This window comes from Chanos chanos, chromosome 12, assembly GCF_902362185.1.
Source record: "Chanos chanos chromosome 12, fChaCha1.1, whole genome shotgun sequence".
Lineage (NCBI taxonomy): Eukaryota > Metazoa > Chordata > Actinopteri > Gonorynchiformes > Chanidae > Chanos > Chanos chanos.
In genome coordinates this window covers 8844609-8861382 of record NC_044506.1, presented here as the reverse complement: position 1 = coordinate 8861382, position 16774 = coordinate 8844609, and the positions used below count along the sequence as shown (strand labels likewise).

Sequence of the window (16774 nt, the reverse complement as noted above, 5' to 3'; positions counted from 1 at the left end):
TTAAAATAAATAAATAAATAAATAAATAACTAAAGCTTATGTCCATCTAGGACCATCCGAAATTGCCTTTAGCGTCGTGCACTCTGCAATACTGAACTACAACCGAGTCATATGTGTGTGTGTCTGTGTACTGCTCCTAGTGTGTGTGTGTTCACTGCTGCTAGTGTGTGCGTATAGGATGGGTCAAATGCAGAAGATGAATCTCGTCCCACTGTGTATAGGGCTGGGATGACAATAAAGGATTTCGTTGCATTTCATTTCAATGGCATAAACTCTTTGAACAATGTGTGTAAGTACTGCACCTTTTCGGGCCGTCTGGGCTTCCCGCGAGCCCGGAGGGGCGTTGATGTCACCCGTGCCCTGGAAGTAGATGTATTTCTTCACCGTGATGAGGTTAGGAGCGAACTTCCACACGTCCTCCCTGTCATCTATGATGCAGACCATGGAATCTCCGCACGGAAACAGATTTCTACAGGAAACACATTCGGGCACAATGACGACAAGACACGGGCTTATACACAGATTAACATGACAGAAAGTGTGCTACGCTACAATTAGCACTGAACGGACGGTCTGCGGATGGAGTTTTTCCTAAATAAAACCTTGCGACGTCTTCGGTGTTCCTAACCACGAGTACTCAAACGAGAGCGGGTCTGACTGCGGTTTGTATCGATACCAACTCACCAACAGAGACACAACAAAACCTCCGCCCATTCCGATTACAGCAATTGCCGACCCAAATCGAAATGCCTCGCGCCCCCTGAACGAATCCCTCCCTTTGTGTCAGCGCTGGTCTTAAATACTGGATTCCCAGCAGGCCATCCTCCAGAGAACAGAGAAAACATTGGTCTCTCTGGTACCTCACGGGACAGCTCCGAGGGCTTAAGCTTCAAGGGTCGACTGACAAGAAAAAAACTTATTGGCACGGAGCAAAGGTAGGTAATCGTTCTCTAGGATGACTGCGGCATTCAACAGCCACTGTTACAGACCTCCAGCAGGTCCTGATAAGCACCCAGAATATTACATTCACTGTGTGTTTCCATTAATACCACTACAAAATCCTTTAGGAGCAGAGTCCTCTCCAGAGACAGGCCGCACCTAACCTTGGGTTTATAATGCGTGGAGTCCCGGAGACAAAAATGTAATTACTCACTGCTACGGACAGCGTTTCAATCTGCAGCACCCCCTAAAGCAGACCACTTCATCTGAAAGCAATGTACACCTGGGCGCAGACTGCAATTCAGGAAACACAACATTTACTAAACACAACACAAGTTTAAAAAAGTTCTGGTGATTTATTTAACTTGTAAAATTGGATTTCGAATGGCCTGACGGCTCGGGTTCCTGAGCCACAACTTTAAAACAATTATAAATACGCTCTTGACTGAGTTTCTAATAGCAGAAGCCACAGAGTCAATATCAGTCTGCAAAATCTGTGGCAAGAAAAAAGAAAGAGAGTCGCTAATATTAACAGTTTATAAGTCACTTGCACCAGAGAATGAGGGGGTGAGTCAGTTGAAATTGGATTACATGCAGCCAAACACACTTTGTCTTCTGAGTAAGAAAGTGCGACGCGCTTTAAAAGATGGCTTTACTTTCACTCCGGCTCATGAGATCAGGGGTAAAAGAGGTGGAACGTGTTTTTGTTTGTCTCTGAGGGCCAGCTATTTGAGAGGAGCACTAACACAAAATTGAAACCGTAGGAAAAGAAAAGAAAACAACAACATTTCGCTGAGATGGGGGGGGGGGGGGGGGGGGGGGGCGGGGGGCGAGAGAGCGTCTAGAAGGAGGTTTGAGTGAACGTGTGACCCAGATCGATTTCACTCCTTTCACAACGTCACTTACCTGAGGTTCCCCGTCTTCGAAAATGGATCAATGCACTCGTCTCTGGACAGGATGCGATGAGAGAAGAGTTTCTTCTCAGGATCCAAAAAGCCTTTTCAGAGAAAAAGATACAGAGAGGGAGAGAGAGAGAGGGAAATAGGAGACAGGAATAAAAGAAAGCAATTTTTAGCCGGACTCAGAAGCTCACGGTTCAGAACCAAGACAGCCCTGAACACAGCTGTGCAGCTCTGTAGCCACACTCCTAATTCAGCGAGGCCACAGAACGCGCTTTCACAATCCTTTTCAGAGTTTTCACGCTTTCAAAAGCACTGTTTTGCCAGAGAGCCAAACTCTCCTCCACCCCTTTAACCCCTACCCCCTCCTCTCCATTTCTGCTACAAAGCAAAAAAGCTCCATTCTCCTATTTTGAGTTTTTTCAACATTTTCTCTACTCTTTCGTGGCCAATTTCCTCCTACATATGAGTTCTGTCTCACAGAAGGAGTCAAGAAAGTTCTCTGTCCTGGATGAAATCGCCGGATTTGGTTTGTGTAAAGCCTGGACTGGACAAAAATTTGGCAAGCACTTGTTAAAACAAGGCAACGCGTTAAAACATGGCAACACACAATAAGTGTCTCATGGAAACTTTCAGGAGTTGAAGAGAACATGTCTGAGAGACAAATGCAGTATTACAGGGTCACGTTTTCAGCAGTGAATGAAATAAAGAAATTACATCACAAAACAAATTCTCTGTGACAGGGGGGAGGATCTTGAAAGCGTTTTCTTAAACATCATGACCAATATTAGCAAATTCAACTGATCTGAGAAGTTTTCAAGGTTACTTGTCCCAGGTCACAAAAAAGCTTTGACTGACAGTTTAATCAAAACATTTATCTCTACTATTGATTTCTCTGTGAATCACTGATGAACTCTTGCAATGTGCATTAACTCTTCATCAAAATATTTTATCATCCAAGATCTTCCCACACACATTAAAACATTGTTTTCAGTCATGCTTTGTCAGTGGTGGGGTTTTACTAAGCGTATACTTCCCGATTAAACAGTGACAGTTAATTCTTGAATGATTTTTAGCATTTAGAAAAGACAACCAGGAAACATTTCAGAGAGAGTTCCACAAAATACCCAGACAACATTCCTTTTTAAACAGCACAACAGGTGCATCATTGTCAAAGAAGACAACTGCTGCCCCCTACTGGTCACTGGGGGAGCAACATTCAACTACACAGTGATAAAGCCTGACACCTTTACGCCTGATAATACATAAACACAGCAAACATGAGAAGAACAACTGTTTTATTGGTCGTCCTCTGAGCTACCAGAAAGACAGTTTTCATCATGCAGATCAATACTCTGGAGGATAATCTACATATCCACAGACATTTTCATAGACATTTTTTTCATGGGACATTTAACACGTCTTAAGGCGGGTTTTCCAAACTCGAGATGAAACAGACCAGGACGACCGAGTCCATGCGTCCCACGTCGCGAGAGAAAGCGTACAGAAGACACGTGGGTACCTGCGATGGTGTGTGCATAGAGACGACTGCCGAACGTGAACACGTGCAGCTCATAAAGCTTGGCGATCTTCTCCAGGAAGTCCTTGCAGTGAGGCCGCAGGCGAGTGTGCAGCATGGGCTCCCCCCGTCCCAGCTGGAAATGGAAGATTCCCTGTCATGGCATAAAAGCGGAGCTCAGTTAGAAACTTAACGAGGAGGGGGGTGGGGGGGGGGGGGGGGGGGGGGGGCAGGAGGTCCACACCAAATGAAGTCAAGTGAAAGGACACAGAAAAGAGAAAATACTGCTTCACAAATCTGCAGACGCAATTGTTTTGCCTTAAAACAGAAACAGAACTACAACGCAAATTTCTTTTTTTTTTTTTTTTTTAAATACTGTTTGCGCTGCCAATTATATTTCAAGTTCAAAACCATATTTGCTAGAGCGAGCACGCCGACAGCTTCCGCAGACGCTCTGAACGACTTAACCGTCGATAGGTACGAAGTCAGTAAAAAGTTCTACATAACTGAGGTAAGATCAAACCTGAAAGTAAAAAAAAAAAAAAAAAAGCGATACTCCGTCACGTGGAAATCTTATTCAAATATCTGACAAGTCAATTTTTTTTATAGTGAACCGAGAAAGTTGACAATGAAGAGTAATTTTGTGTTAAGAAGCTGGTGCTGCTCTTTATTCCTGTTCAAAATGTGTCAAAGCTGCCTGTCTCTCAAACAGAAAGTCATTCTGTCTTAAAAAAAGAAAAAAAAAAGAGAGACAGGAAAAAAAGAAAAGAAAAAAAAGAAAATCATTCCTGAACTGCAGGCCATTAAACTTAAATGAAAGGTGCAGTAATTGAAACAGTGTCAATCAGTCTTGCCCGCTTTCAAGTACTTCAAGGCTACATATTACAGACACCCACGATGACGTGAAAACAGCCAGTGAGCACGCTCGCAATGGGCTCTTGATGCTTTGTGAAGGACATCAGAACATGATTAAATGCTTCATTTCCTCCTTACGTAACAGTCTTTTCTTTGAAAAAAAAAATGTATGAGAATGAAACGGTTGGGAGAGCGTGAGTTGCCTCAGATGAAATCTTTAATAAAAATTAAAGTAGCCGTTGAAGATGTGGCCGATGAACCCTGGAACAGAACCGTTTGAAAAGGCCTCGTGCATTTCGCTCAATTTAAGTGACGGCGATTTATTGTCGGTTTTATGACTTTCAAAACCAGACGTTACAGACCAAAACAAGATATTAAACACACAAATATATACACAGAGTACATCTGAATGTAGTAGGGAAAAAAAGTTCAGAGAAACACACAGCATATGTGTAGTGCACATATATATGAATAAATATATATGTGTGTGTGTGTGTGTGCACGCACACACGCGCACATACACACATACGTTCAATTCAACTGATCTCATGTCACATTTCACTGAACAAACCAACAACTTTGTGTACATCTCCAAACCAAGCTTTACATTAGAATCTTGGCAGTTCAGTACCATAAGAATTTAACTGAGACAGAGCCTCAGGATGTCAGAGCTCTGGGGTAAAACCTACATGCAAACCGCGCAGGGAGGCAATTCTACTCCAAAGATATGCAGGCTAATGCCCTAAAACATACTTGGTTTGGTCAGTGAAAGTCCTCTTAGTACTAGATTCAAGTGTGTCACATCAAAGGAGAAGCAGATTTTATGGTTCAGGTTAGACTTCCATGTGGGGACCTGCCGAGCCCCGTCCTACCAAAGCAGACTGCCCAACCACCTCAAGAAGGTAGACCAGTCAACCTTGTTAACTTCAGTTAACATAACATCACTCACTCATTCATTCATTATCAAAGCCGCTTATTCTAATTAGGGTCGCGGGGGGTGCTGGAGCCTATCCCAGCACTCATAGGGCGAAAAGCGGGGAAACACCCTGGACAGGTTGCCAGTCCATCGCAGGGCACGTAACATCATCAAATGTGAATTACCTTATTGGACATGCGCTGGCAGTGCTGTTCTGTGGTGTGGATCAGCGTCTGGTCCAGGTCCACCATCAGTACCAGCTTCTTGTTCCTGTGCAGCCGTTGCTGGTCCTCTCGACCCAGCTGTTCAGCTTGCTGTTCACACAAAACCATCAGAATCAGATCTGTATAGCCACATTCTTCACTCACACAACTTCACTTCACAATAAGTGGATTTCACATCATCATCCACATTTTTTTCTGCTGTAGACACAATATAGTATAATTACAGCCACCTGGATGAAGCTTGTTTACAGAGAAACACAGAATGCGGGAATTTTGCAAAAGATTCTAAGCTGGTTGTGATTGAACGAAAAAATTCAATAACTGCAGATGAACAATCAAAATAATAAGATTCATACGGCCCTTAACCTCCAAATGGAGAGAGATAAGAGCATCTGACAGAGGTGCTGTGAACAGGTGCAGTTTGGGCTGGAGTGCAAGTGTGGAAAGACTCCATCGAGATCAGGAACATGTCACAGCACTCACCTCTGAGCTGACCATCAGCTCCGGAACACTGTGTACCATGGAAACGGTCGCCGTAGAGATGGGAGCCTGCTGCTTCCCATTCTTGTTCTGTAGCCTGGAAAACAGAAGGAGCATGACTGCACAATAAACATCGAACTAACCCAATCTGAACGATTTATAAAGATCTATCACAGTTCAAATTTAACAGCAAAATTTACACTTTTTTGTTGTTGTTGTTTCTGTTTTTTTGTGCTGTTGCATGCACCAGCTTGATTGGTCAAGTGAAAATAAGAGTGAGACAGACAGATAGATAAATTGCAGGCAGAAAGCAAGACAGAATAGTAAAGAAAAGAAGAAAAAAAAAAGAAAAGTTAGGTTACATACTGTGTTAGGTCCTGGCCACATTCAGCACACAGTCCCTTCATAACAATGGGGTGGCTGCATTCCTCTATCCGTGCAATGACACCCCTAAGAAACACAAGGACCCCATCAGAAACATACAGGGACATTCAACCAACAGTAACTGAGTATGCCATTCTAAAACCACATCAAAACACTCTTCTTTGGCTTAGTTACAGTGAGTGTGTACAAAAGGGAAGGGATGGGGTGAAGAGGCATGAGATAACATTGTCATGGTAGCCCACCACATTGCTCCTTTTTTCTTTTTCTCTCTCTCTCTCCCTCTCATGTGTTCTCTGGTCATTAAGGGTATAGAGGGAGTGAAACATATGTCTGGGGTTATTAATACGTTTGTAGAGTGAAACTGGAGATTCTGATATTTTCAAACGAACGTGGCTCCCTCTGCTGTCAAAAGTATGTCATAAAGTACGTGTCACAGGGTTACAGCAGTGCACATCAGTGAAGTGTCACTTCAACTGCTACATGAATTAACAAGACAGACACTTATGTGCAGTACGACATTTGCTTTATGATAAGGAATAGAGGAAATGGACATTTATTTCCTCTATAAATGCACAACTACAGCCACTATGTCTATTTCCCTCCTTACTTGTACTTGTTTTTTTAAAGCGACGATAAGAACAGTACGAAAACCTACTTACGAAGCAGACATAAGCAAACGAAAGGCTTCAGTGTGAGCATGTGTGTTTATTTCTTACAACTTTTAATCCAAGTTATGCAAACAACTGCGGAGTGAAACTAAAACTGCAACAAACTGCAACTAAAGGCGAAATATTTTCCAAGTAAATAAACAAATAGCACCACAGAGCATTTGCTTAAATTCATGAATCAGAGCCGTACAGTAAGCGTACATGCTACATACATAGTCTGACTGCACAGTCAGTTGTGTTTATTGAGAACCTTTGACATTTCCTTCTTTCTTTATACTATAATGCAGAAACTAAACCAGACACTGGTACTGGCCGACTACAAAGAAAGTACAATATAATCAAAAGTCCGCTCAGTTCCATTCAGCAACCACTAAAACGCCTGTTGCTGTGCACGCGTTGGTCATCATTAGTGTTCCTAGTTGTATAACACATTGTATCTACACTGAGGTCATTTGCCTAATGAGGAACTTGCGACAACGCGACGCTTTTCATGAGCGCAAAGTGTAAAGGCATGACAAACTACTTCTAAACCATGCTGTTTTCAGTGGATGCAGTATTTTGGTAGCAGGTACACCAAGTGCAGGACTCAACAACTGACGCGCACGTAGTTATTTCAACGCCAAAAGTGCAAGCTGCTAACTGAATTTTCTTTATCGCCCAACGATCAGTGTAGTTAGTTGTTCTTTTACATCGCTCCGTCTGTCAACGTGACTGCTGCCAACTAGTAACTAAGTAACTCCAAGTTAACCAGTTAGCTTTCCCCAGGTACTATTAGCTTGCTAACGATACTAGCATGCTAAGCTAACAGGCTATCGATTTCACAGTTAAAACAGTGAGGTCCGTTGCTCCACATGAGGAGATAACCAACAACCTTGTTTACATTGTTTGCACGTGCGATTATTTACACTGCTTAAATCTGTACTCATGACTGACTGTGTAAAAGTCATAACATTTCGTTTTTTAGCATAGTCCAGGCACTTACCCAGGCGATATGACCTGTCCAACTTGACAGCACAGTTCTCTCACAACTCCAGCACGATCCGATTTCACCTTCTTCTCTGCCTGTCTGTCCAACTGAGATCCGGCCTCTCTCTCCGGTAGGATAGGGACACATATCGCAATAACACTGTCCAGATTAACAAGAGCTCCAGGTTTAACTTTCCAGTCCAGCAAGCGCAAAGGACGTGATCCTGCTGGGCAGCGGATCTCCGTCACTTGCATTGTGGGGCCCTCTGGAGCCGCACTGCCGCCACCGCCAGAGTCTGCAGGGTCCTCCATCTGTGTTCTGCACCCTTGAAAATCCCTTTAAACTTCAATCAGTCCCCAGTTCCAAATGCACTCCTTGACTATGCGAAACGGAGACAACACAATGAACCCAATGGATCCCCAAGAGTGAACGAGTGAGCAATTGTGCAGCCAAAAAAAGAAGAGTAAAAAATAGTCAGTAATGCAAGACAGACCGAGGTTCAGGTTCGTTCGCTCTTCCCGCCCGTAAACAGGAAACACAAGGCTGCTGCAGCTACGGTGGAGTCATACAGCTTCCGGGAGACTGACTCAGTGCGGAATTAGTGCGATTAAATAAAATATTAACAAAAATAATAATAATAAATTTAAGTTAATTTATCAGAACAATGGTAAAGTATACAGGCAAAATTCGGCTGGTATGACAATACGTTGACACTCTGCCATCTGGCTTTAAAACAAACAAAAAGTGAGTGAAATGAAGATTAATTGGTTTATTCAATAGCTGAAAAGGGTGCAACAAATTTCATTTTCTTTCACTCACTAAAAGTCAAAGCTATGATGTAAGATGATGAAATATGTGGATCATAAAATGTGCTGCTGCGTGTCGTGGGACACTTCAGAAGCAATTAATTACGTGTCTGTCTAGCTGGTAAATATAGCGAGGTTTTGCATCAGTTATTCCTCAGCTGACAATATATCAAATGACTGAATATGCTCAATTTAATTGTTTTTTTTTTTTATGACATTTGCTCTACTTTGAAAAAAAAAAAAACATAAACGGCCTTGAGTTCCCAAACACCAAACTGAACGTCATGCTCAAGATCAATGAGGGCACGGCAAAGCTCATTTGGGGTAAGACTGCGAACTCATGATTGCTGTTTTGTCAGTCACATGGGAGGACTTTTCAGAACATCTCCCTACATACAGTTATTCTCCGACATTACGATGCCTCTATATACTTAAAAGTTGAACAAATATTACTGTAAGATTTATACAGTATGATAGCTACTGTCCTAAATATAAGACATTTCAATCGACAATTTCAGGTTTTTAATTGTAGTGGCCGTGCTTGTTAAAAAATAGCTTTGTTAAGATAGACTCCAATGGTCAGACCACTTGTCACGTGACACTTGACGTTCACGGACGACCAGCAAACGAGATGCATCTATTGGTGCACAAGAACTACGTGCGACGTCTATCAGTCAACCCTAGAGAAGTACTGAAAATTGTAAGGTTAATGTGCAGCCGTTCCCCGAGCTGAAGTTGTGTCGGGATAGTAAGAGGTGTGCGGTATGGCTGGGGAGACCTTCAAGGCGGTAAGAGGTTTATATTGATCATAAACGGTTACATGTTTAGCGTTCGATCACAGTGATATACATTTGAGTTAACTGAGCTACCAGCGAATAAGTGTAACCATCCACAGGCACTGTAGACAACGAGATACAACGGGCGAGACAGCAGAAACATGTTTAGTGTGATTTCACCGTTATTAAGTCATTTGGGAGGTGATTATGTAGCGAGCAAAGTAGTGACTCGTACGTCACAGTCACCCTCTTGGGACACAAGGATCATAACCTGTCCTTAAACACAACTAGTGGAACATTCTCATCAAAACCATGTAGCTAGAGCAGTAACCTAACAACTGCTCTTGAGAAGGTTCACGGGAGACTGATATAGGTGGAAATGTAGCGTGTGTTTTCCACACAGTGAGCAGTGTCTTGTTCTCATGCGTTTTATGTGTCGACACATTTTGGGACTTGTGAAAGCTCTCATGTTGTTCTTAAGATGGTCACCTGTGTACTAAAACATTATGTAGAGGTTTCCACATTCGGTTCGATTACGGCTTGGTTACCTTTAATATCTTACCATCAAAGCAAAGAACTAATTTAGCATCGAACCTGTGAATCTTTTGTACGTTCTGCCTCAATGATGCGACCTTCTGAATCTGCCCCTGAAAATGAATTAAACTTATGATTGTCATCAACATTATCATTTGAGTGCCTCTTCAAGCAAGAACCTTTGAGATTTCTTTTACTTCCCATTGAAGTACAGGAGAAATGAATGGAGAATCCATGGACTTGGGCTGTGACCCTGACTCTGGGACTCTATCTATAAATCAAGTAGTCTGTTTCTAGACATTTTGTTCCCTGATGTAGTCCCCTTCCATAAACAGTCTTGTTAGCAAGGGTTTCAGTCATGGCCTTGATGCCTGTATCTGCCCCATACTTTTTGTAGTTTTTCAAAACATTTTGTGTTGGGCCGATGAAGCTAGACAGGCTATTTTTACCTACATGTTCTTGTTTTTTTTTTGTTTATTTGTTTGTTTTGTCCGTTTTAATTTGTTTAAAAAAACGCTATTTTTAAAACCGCATAACAAATTGGTTCAAACTTTTGAAACATTCACGCTCGCTGGTTAAAATAACATTACGTGATTACTTGTCTCTGTTTTATAAAGTCTAAGGGTCTGTTGAGTTAGCTCAGGTTGGAGAGTTGTGACTTTTTTTTTTTTTTTTTTTTCCAGTTTCTCATAACAGTTTTCCCTCTCTCTAGTTACGACTGTGTCAGCATCACTTAGCGTTACTGCAGAGATGTCCACACCCAGGTACAAAGCTGCTGCTGCACAGGTCTTTCAGCTCCCAGAGGTGAGCATTCATCCTCTCCTACCGCATCTCTTCAGACTTAACACATTCAAACACAAAAAATATAACGCTGAACTTCCAGGTAGTCCAAGGGTGAGTGTATCAATAGCGATTCTAAGGCTATACAGACAAAGATTGTACATATACATATATGTGTGTGTTTGTGTGTGTGGGTGTGTAATATGAATATAGCTGTATCTATGATAACTGGACACTATGCCAGTTTACCAAAAGATCTTCATTCTCTTGTATTCTTCCATCCGTTTATGGATAGCTAATCTGAAGGAGTCTTTGGTTGATAGAGTGAGGTACAGAAGCTTACAAGTTTTTTTGTTTTTTTTTTTTTTACTGTTGCAGAGGAGGGCGGAGTCCTGGACTGGTGAAGAAGGTGTTGGTGGGTGTGTCTGTAGGAGTGCCTGTCGTCATGGGAGTTCGATACGCTGTCTCTGAACCCAGAGAAAGAAGGAAAATGGAAATCTTGGTGGAGGGAGTAGGTCGCTTCTGCAGGTGAGACGGGAAACCTCAGCAGATGGTGGCCCATGATGTAACAAAATCGTTTTGTCCTCCGTTCTGACTTCTGTGCAAAACCTTTAGAACGTCTGACGTTTTTTTTTTTTTCTACTGGCAAAAAATTAACCATATCGGGAGGTGTAATCAAAAACCTTTTTTTTTTTTTCTTTTTTTTTTTTAGGACAGTGCATGTGGCCATCACAAACTGCCTGTATTTTTGAGTGTGTGTTACCTTTTGTTTTTCTCTATCTCTCAAACACATTGTCTGATTATCCTCCAAACGTTTTTGTACCACTTATATTATTCAGTAATAGATGAAGAGAGCTAAGTAAGACAATGTCTTCCTCCGCTGACCCTTTTTCTCTCGACAGGTCTCTCTATGTGGGAGTTGTGATCTCAGTAGATTATTGGTGGACCACAAATGTCACTCTGCGCGGTGTGGATGAGGTAGGTTTGACATATGCATGATAACATGCAACACCCACATGAAAAATGAAACACAGCTCATTGATTGGATGATTTGTTCAGATACTGTAATGTAATTTACTGTGAATAAGTACTGCGTAGTGGTATTGCACAAGTCGCTGCTTGACGACGCTGACACATTCTCTTTCCCACAATCACTCTGCATGTACGAAACCATAATCCCAGATCAAAGATTAAAAAAAAAAAAAGAAAGAAAAAGAAAATACACACAGTCACAGCTTTCAGAATATCTCCATTCCAAACTGACTGTCTCAGTCTCTGTGGTGGCTGTGTTCCTTTGCCAGAGCAGCCCAGCGTACGTGACGGGGATGTCTGCGTGTCATCAGAGAGCGGCCGACAGTATTGTGGAGGGGGCGGTGCAGAACGGAGGCGTCTACGTCAAACTGGGACAGGGCCTGTGCGCGTTTAACCACCTCCTGCCCCCCGAGTACATCCGAACCCTGCACGTCCTGGAGGACAAGGCACTCAACCGCAGGTACAAAGAGGTGAGAAGCATCGCAATCTGTCTGTGAGGGCTGTAATGGTTTGATCTTTTTTTTTTTTTTTAAAGAGGGTTTTTTTTTTTTTGTTCATCATATGGTCATCATACATTTTCAGCCCATGTTAAACGTTTTTGTAATCACCCCTCATAGGAACAGAGTTGTTATTTTTGAGTTACTTTAATCTAACTACATTTTATTTGTATTAAACGAGAAAAAATGGTTGATATGGAGGAAGATGTGCTACTTTGGGGATGCAAACATTCATTTTGATGGCTCTGTATCATGTAAATTGTACATTTCAAATGTTTGGTATCATACAGTGTGGTGGTTTTCTATTATCCAGGTAGATGCTCTGTTTCTAGAGGACTTCAACACCACTCCAGATAAGATGTTCAAAAACTTTGACTATGAGCCATTTGCTGCAGCAAGCTTGGCCCAGGTCCATAAAGCAGAGTTGCATGATGGGACACCGGTGGCTGTCAAGGTAAACGACACAGATTGACCTCACAGGACCCCACTAACCAATGAACACAGTGTCAGCTAGGAAACAGAAATACAGTCCGCTTTTCCTCCCAATTTCTGGGATCTTTCATGGACCAAAATAGCTAGGTTGTTGGAGGCTATGTTGTGTTACAGTAATTTATATACTGCTATTGCACTATGTGAAAGAACAAAATTAAAAAAAACATTTTTTTAGCCAGTTCAGGAACGCTATGTAGAGATCAGAACGTAATAACAGAAACATGGAACTATAGACCCGATAGGGAAAATACCTCGTTTTCAAGCCCTGATGATATATCTGGATTTTTTTCCCCTTTTTTTTTTCCTTTTACATTTCTGGAATGACTGCTTAGGTACAGTACATAGACCTCAGAGACCGTTTCGACGGTGATATCAGAACCCTGGAGATTCTGTTGGATATTATCAAATTCATGCATCCCAGCTTTGGCTTCCGCTGGGTCCTAAAGGTAAATGTCTAAACGAAACAAATTTCTAGTTGAATTTCAGAGTGTATCTGGGAGTGCCAGACACGCTCTCTCAAGTAGCTCAGGATTATCGAAACACTACTGTGTTGTAGATGAAATATCGACAACGTTGCCTGTTTAATCGATTTCAGGACCTGAAGGGTACTTTAGCCCAGGAGCTGGACTTTGAGAATGAAGCAAAAAATTCGGAACGCTGTGCAGAGGAGTTGAAACATTTCAGATTCATTGTTGTGCCCAAGGTCTACTGGGACTTGACCAGCAAGGTAGCTCCCTTTTAAATATAACATTTTAAAAGATTTGACAAGGCCCTTTTTTTTCTCCGCCCGTGCACATGTTTCTGTATTCATTTTTGCATTTATTTGATTTGTCGTTACAATGTCATGCCTTCGTACAGAGGGTGTTGACCGCGGAGTTCTGTGAAGGTTGCAAAATCAACAACGTGGAGGAAATCAGGAGACAAGGGCTGAGTTTGAAAGATGTAAGTATGACTATAACAGCTCATGAAAACTGTTATGTATTTACAGTTCTCTTGAATGCCAGTGTCGAATGTTTTATATATATGTATATATTTTTTTTTTTTGTCTTTTCAGACAGCTGATAAACTTATACGCACGTTTGCAGAACAGATATTTTACACTGGCTTCATTCATGCTGACCCACACCCGGGAAATGGTAAGTGCATGTGCGCGCGCGCGCGTGTGTGTTTATGTTTTTGTCTGAGAGTTAGGGATCTTCCCGAAGGTTTTCATGTGAACTCTCTTGGCTTTTGTCCTTATCTCTGTCAGGACACTGATGAAATGCCTGGTTCTTCGTAGGGCAGGTTGACTAGACTGAACGAACAGTTTGATCTTTACAGAGAGTAGTTTGCTACAAAGGACACAGAGTAAAAACAGCTGTGTTCATTGGCTACCTCGTAAAACCATTCACTAACGGTGCAATGTTGGGTGAAATGTGGTGGATAAATGTCTTTTAGTGCTAGTAAGACGAGGCCCGGATAAGAAAGCGGAGCTGGTTCTGTTGGATCATGGACTTTACGAGTACCTCAGTAAAAGGTAATAGACCCATCTTTGTAATAATATTTTATTTTATAGTTTAATTCAAAGGAATTTTTTGATCGGCTACTGAATCTGGCATTTATTTATCAGTTGTTGATGAATTAGTCCACGCTCTGCTCTAATACTGGAGTCTTTTTTTTTTTCTTTTTTTTTATTTCAGCGACAGAGTTGCCCTGTGTAAACTCTGGCGTTCCATAATCCTGAGAGATGAGGCTGCTATGAAAAGATACTCTCATGACCTTGGGGTCAAAGGTCAGAACGTCCAACATACTGCCACTCTCTTGGAGATAATCAGACATGTTAGGCATGGTCTTAAAACCCCTCAAGAATAACGTGTTTGTAAATTCAGCGTTCGCTCTGAAACATATCCTGTATTTAATTGAATGTAATTTAATTTCATTTTATGTAATTCATGAATTAATGGAACCTCACCTCTGAACGGCCTGCGCAGACTACTTCCTGTTCTGCGAGATGCTCCTGCAGCGGCCGATCAACATGCGGGAGCTGGGCCTCGGGAACATCCTGAGTCGGGAGGAGACGTCTTACATGCGGAACATGGCGGTAAATCACTTTGAGAACATCATGCGGGTGCTGAAGTCTCTCCCGCGGCCGATGCTGCTGGTTTTCCGCAACATCAACACCGTCCGGTGCATCAACATCACGCTGGGGGCGCCGGTCGACCGCTACTTCGTCATGGCCAAGAGGTGAGGAGCACACGGTGTGATGGGGGAACGATAGTTTGCCACAGTTTAGTCAAGATTCGGTGGACCGTCGAGATGTGTTTGCTGTATCTGTGTTGTTGTTTAGGACTGGTCCAGTGGTGCAGTCAAAAGGAGATGAAGATTAGGAGCTGGAGTGAAGCGTTGTGTATTAGATTAGAATAGAAATAGTTAGGGGCTGTCTCAAAGTATATTCTTCTTTTGAGAGAGCGGCTGTATCTCCTCTGTTCCTTTTCATTCCTTTGACTGTCGACAGCGCCGTTCGAGGGTGGGGTCGGATCCAGGCGGACGACACCAGGGTGTTGCCGAGGTTACGGTTGTTCCGCTGGGTTCGGTCCTTCTGGGAGAACTTCAAGTTTGAATGTGCTTTAAGGTAATTCATGCTAACGTAACAAAAACACACACACACACAAAAAAAAAAAAAAACCTCCAGCTGGTAAACGTGAACGCTGCTCTATGTCCGCTCAGTCTTTTCAGATTCTAGCAAACGGGTTTGGTCCTGACCCAAACAGACGTATTGACTGAAAGCTTGAATCCCCATTCTCTGTCTCTGCAGGTCAGAGATGGCAGTGATGTCTGTAACTCGTTGTCTGCTTCACCTGCTCTCTTACTTTGGCCTCATATCATTGGACGAGGAGATGTACCAGTACTTGAAGTGAAAAGAAACCAATGTTGCCAAAGTTCACTCATACCTCAGCAGGGCCTGAGTTAATCTACAGACACGCCAAACCCAGAACAACGAGGCAACCTCAGGCACAGAAGGAAGGAAGGAAGGAAGGAAGGAAGGAAGGAAGGAAGGAAGAAAGAAAGACCAGCCATGAGATTCGAAGGTTCGCTTTTGAGACGTGAAATGAACTCATTGTTGCTCCCTGAATGGTGCTCACTTTTTAACATTAAAAAGAAAAAAAAAAAATCCTGGACTCACCAAATCACACACGCTTGAGTCTGCAGACAGAACACGCCGGGCCCTTTTATGTCCATCCGTTGCTCTCACTCTCTCTGGAATAAGCTGTTTTGGTTTACATTAATGAAGAAAGAAAAGTATTAGGATGGAGCGTTCCATCAATGCACTTTGACCTTCTACCTTCTTCGTGTCGTTAGCGATGCAGTCTGCGTGACGGAAGCTCAGAGGCAATTTTCAGTCCAGTTTGGTAAACACAGGGGTTCATATTTAGTTTTATTTTGTTTGTGCTACTTTATTTATACTTTGTTGGAAAGATTATGGATTTTAGCCTTTCGTTTTGATTTTTAACCCTAATATTTTAAGCAGTATGAGCACCAATGTGGAAGATAATATAATTTTAATAAATGTCTTACTGAATAAATTATTCCTTGTATAAACCATGCTAATGAAGATTTGCCATACATTACCATGTATATAAATATTACCCATTATTATGAACAAGCCTTTTTGAAATTTATGTATAGAGTAATGATAAACCATTGACTTTTGTCTCCTCCTGAGAGTTAAGATTGATGAATGTACATTTTGTATCCATTCAGTCAAGCAGAATCTCCTCCTGGAATAAATTTTATTGCTGTTAACCCTTGACTCAGTGTGACAGCTTTAATAACACGTTCACCATAAATATATAGATAGATAGACAGATAGATAGATAGATAGATATACATATACATATATATACATATCTGTCTATATATATACATATATATATATATATATATATAATGATAACTGTATTTTAGGGTTTACATTTTCACACACTCCTACTAGAGAAGTCCATGCAGGATATGCAAATCATAGACC

General features: G+C 42.0%; 2 protein-coding genes across 4 annotated transcripts in view; one reads left to right on the top strand and one right to left on the bottom strand.

Annotated features, from left to right (window-relative positions):
• Window positions 1-8165, bottom strand: part of ctdp1 (CTD (carboxy-terminal domain, RNA polymerase II, polypeptide A) phosphatase, subunit 1) — a 75947-nt gene extending 67782 nt beyond the window's left edge. The window contains exons 1-7 of the mRNA XM_030789066.1: window positions 7867-8165; window positions 6199-6282; window positions 5836-5929; window positions 5314-5442; window positions 3361-3511; window positions 1846-1936; window positions 303-469 (exon numbers count right to left, since the gene is read on the bottom strand). Of these exons, the coding sequence (XP_030644926.1) occupies window positions 303-469; window positions 1846-1936; window positions 3361-3511; window positions 5314-5442; window positions 5836-5929; window positions 6199-6282; window positions 7867-8162 (1012 nt within the window). The 5' untranslated portion in view covers window positions 8163-8165. The remainder of the gene's footprint in view (window positions 1-302; window positions 470-1845; window positions 1937-3360; window positions 3512-5313; window positions 5443-5835; window positions 5930-6198; window positions 6283-7866) is intronic.
• A 1207-nt stretch (window positions 8166-9372) lies between these two features.
• adck5 (aarF domain containing kinase 5) lies at window positions 9373-16558 on the top strand. Of its 3 annotated transcripts, XM_030789349.1 has the most exons (15): window positions 9373-9445; window positions 10680-10771; window positions 11126-11275; window positions 11650-11725; window positions 12049-12249; window positions 12590-12730; window positions 13101-13214; window positions 13364-13495; window positions 13627-13710; window positions 13823-13904; window positions 14206-14284; window positions 14448-14539; window positions 14739-14991; window positions 15263-15379; window positions 15563-16558. In XM_030789349.1, exons 1-15 carry the CDS (start codon window positions 9422-9424, stop codon window positions 15663-15665), a joined length of 1740 nt encoding a protein of 579 aa, XP_030645209.1. In that variant the 5' UTR covers window positions 9373-9421; the 3' UTR covers window positions 15666-16558. The 3 variants fall into 3 exon arrangements, with proteins under 3 accessions (XP_030645209.1, XP_030645210.1, XP_030645211.1); XM_030789351.1 differs by lacking the exons at window positions 9373-9445; window positions 10680-10771 and adding an exon at window positions 11460-11501 and having other exon boundaries at window positions 11202-11275; window positions 12054-12249; XM_030789350.1 differs by lacking the exons at window positions 9373-9445; window positions 10680-10771 and having other exon boundaries at window positions 11184-11275; window positions 12054-12249.
• The last annotated feature ends 216 nt before the right edge of the window (window positions 16559-16774 follow it).

What these genes read in the sequence shown, in the direction of transcription:
- adck5 (XM_030789349.1), top strand. Translation starts at nt 9,422, where the DNA reads ATGGCTGGGGAGACCTTCAAGGCG. An exon ending in AGGTCTTTCAGCTCCCAGAG is followed by an intron (nt 10,772 to 11,125) that starts GTGAGCATTCAT and finishes TTACTGTTGCAG; the next exon opens with AGGAGGGCGGAGTCCTGGAC. An exon ending in GGAGTAGGTCGCTTCTGCAG is followed by an intron (nt 11,276 to 11,649) that starts GTGAGACGGGAA and finishes TTCTCTCGACAG; the next exon opens with GTCTCTCTATGTGGGAGTTG.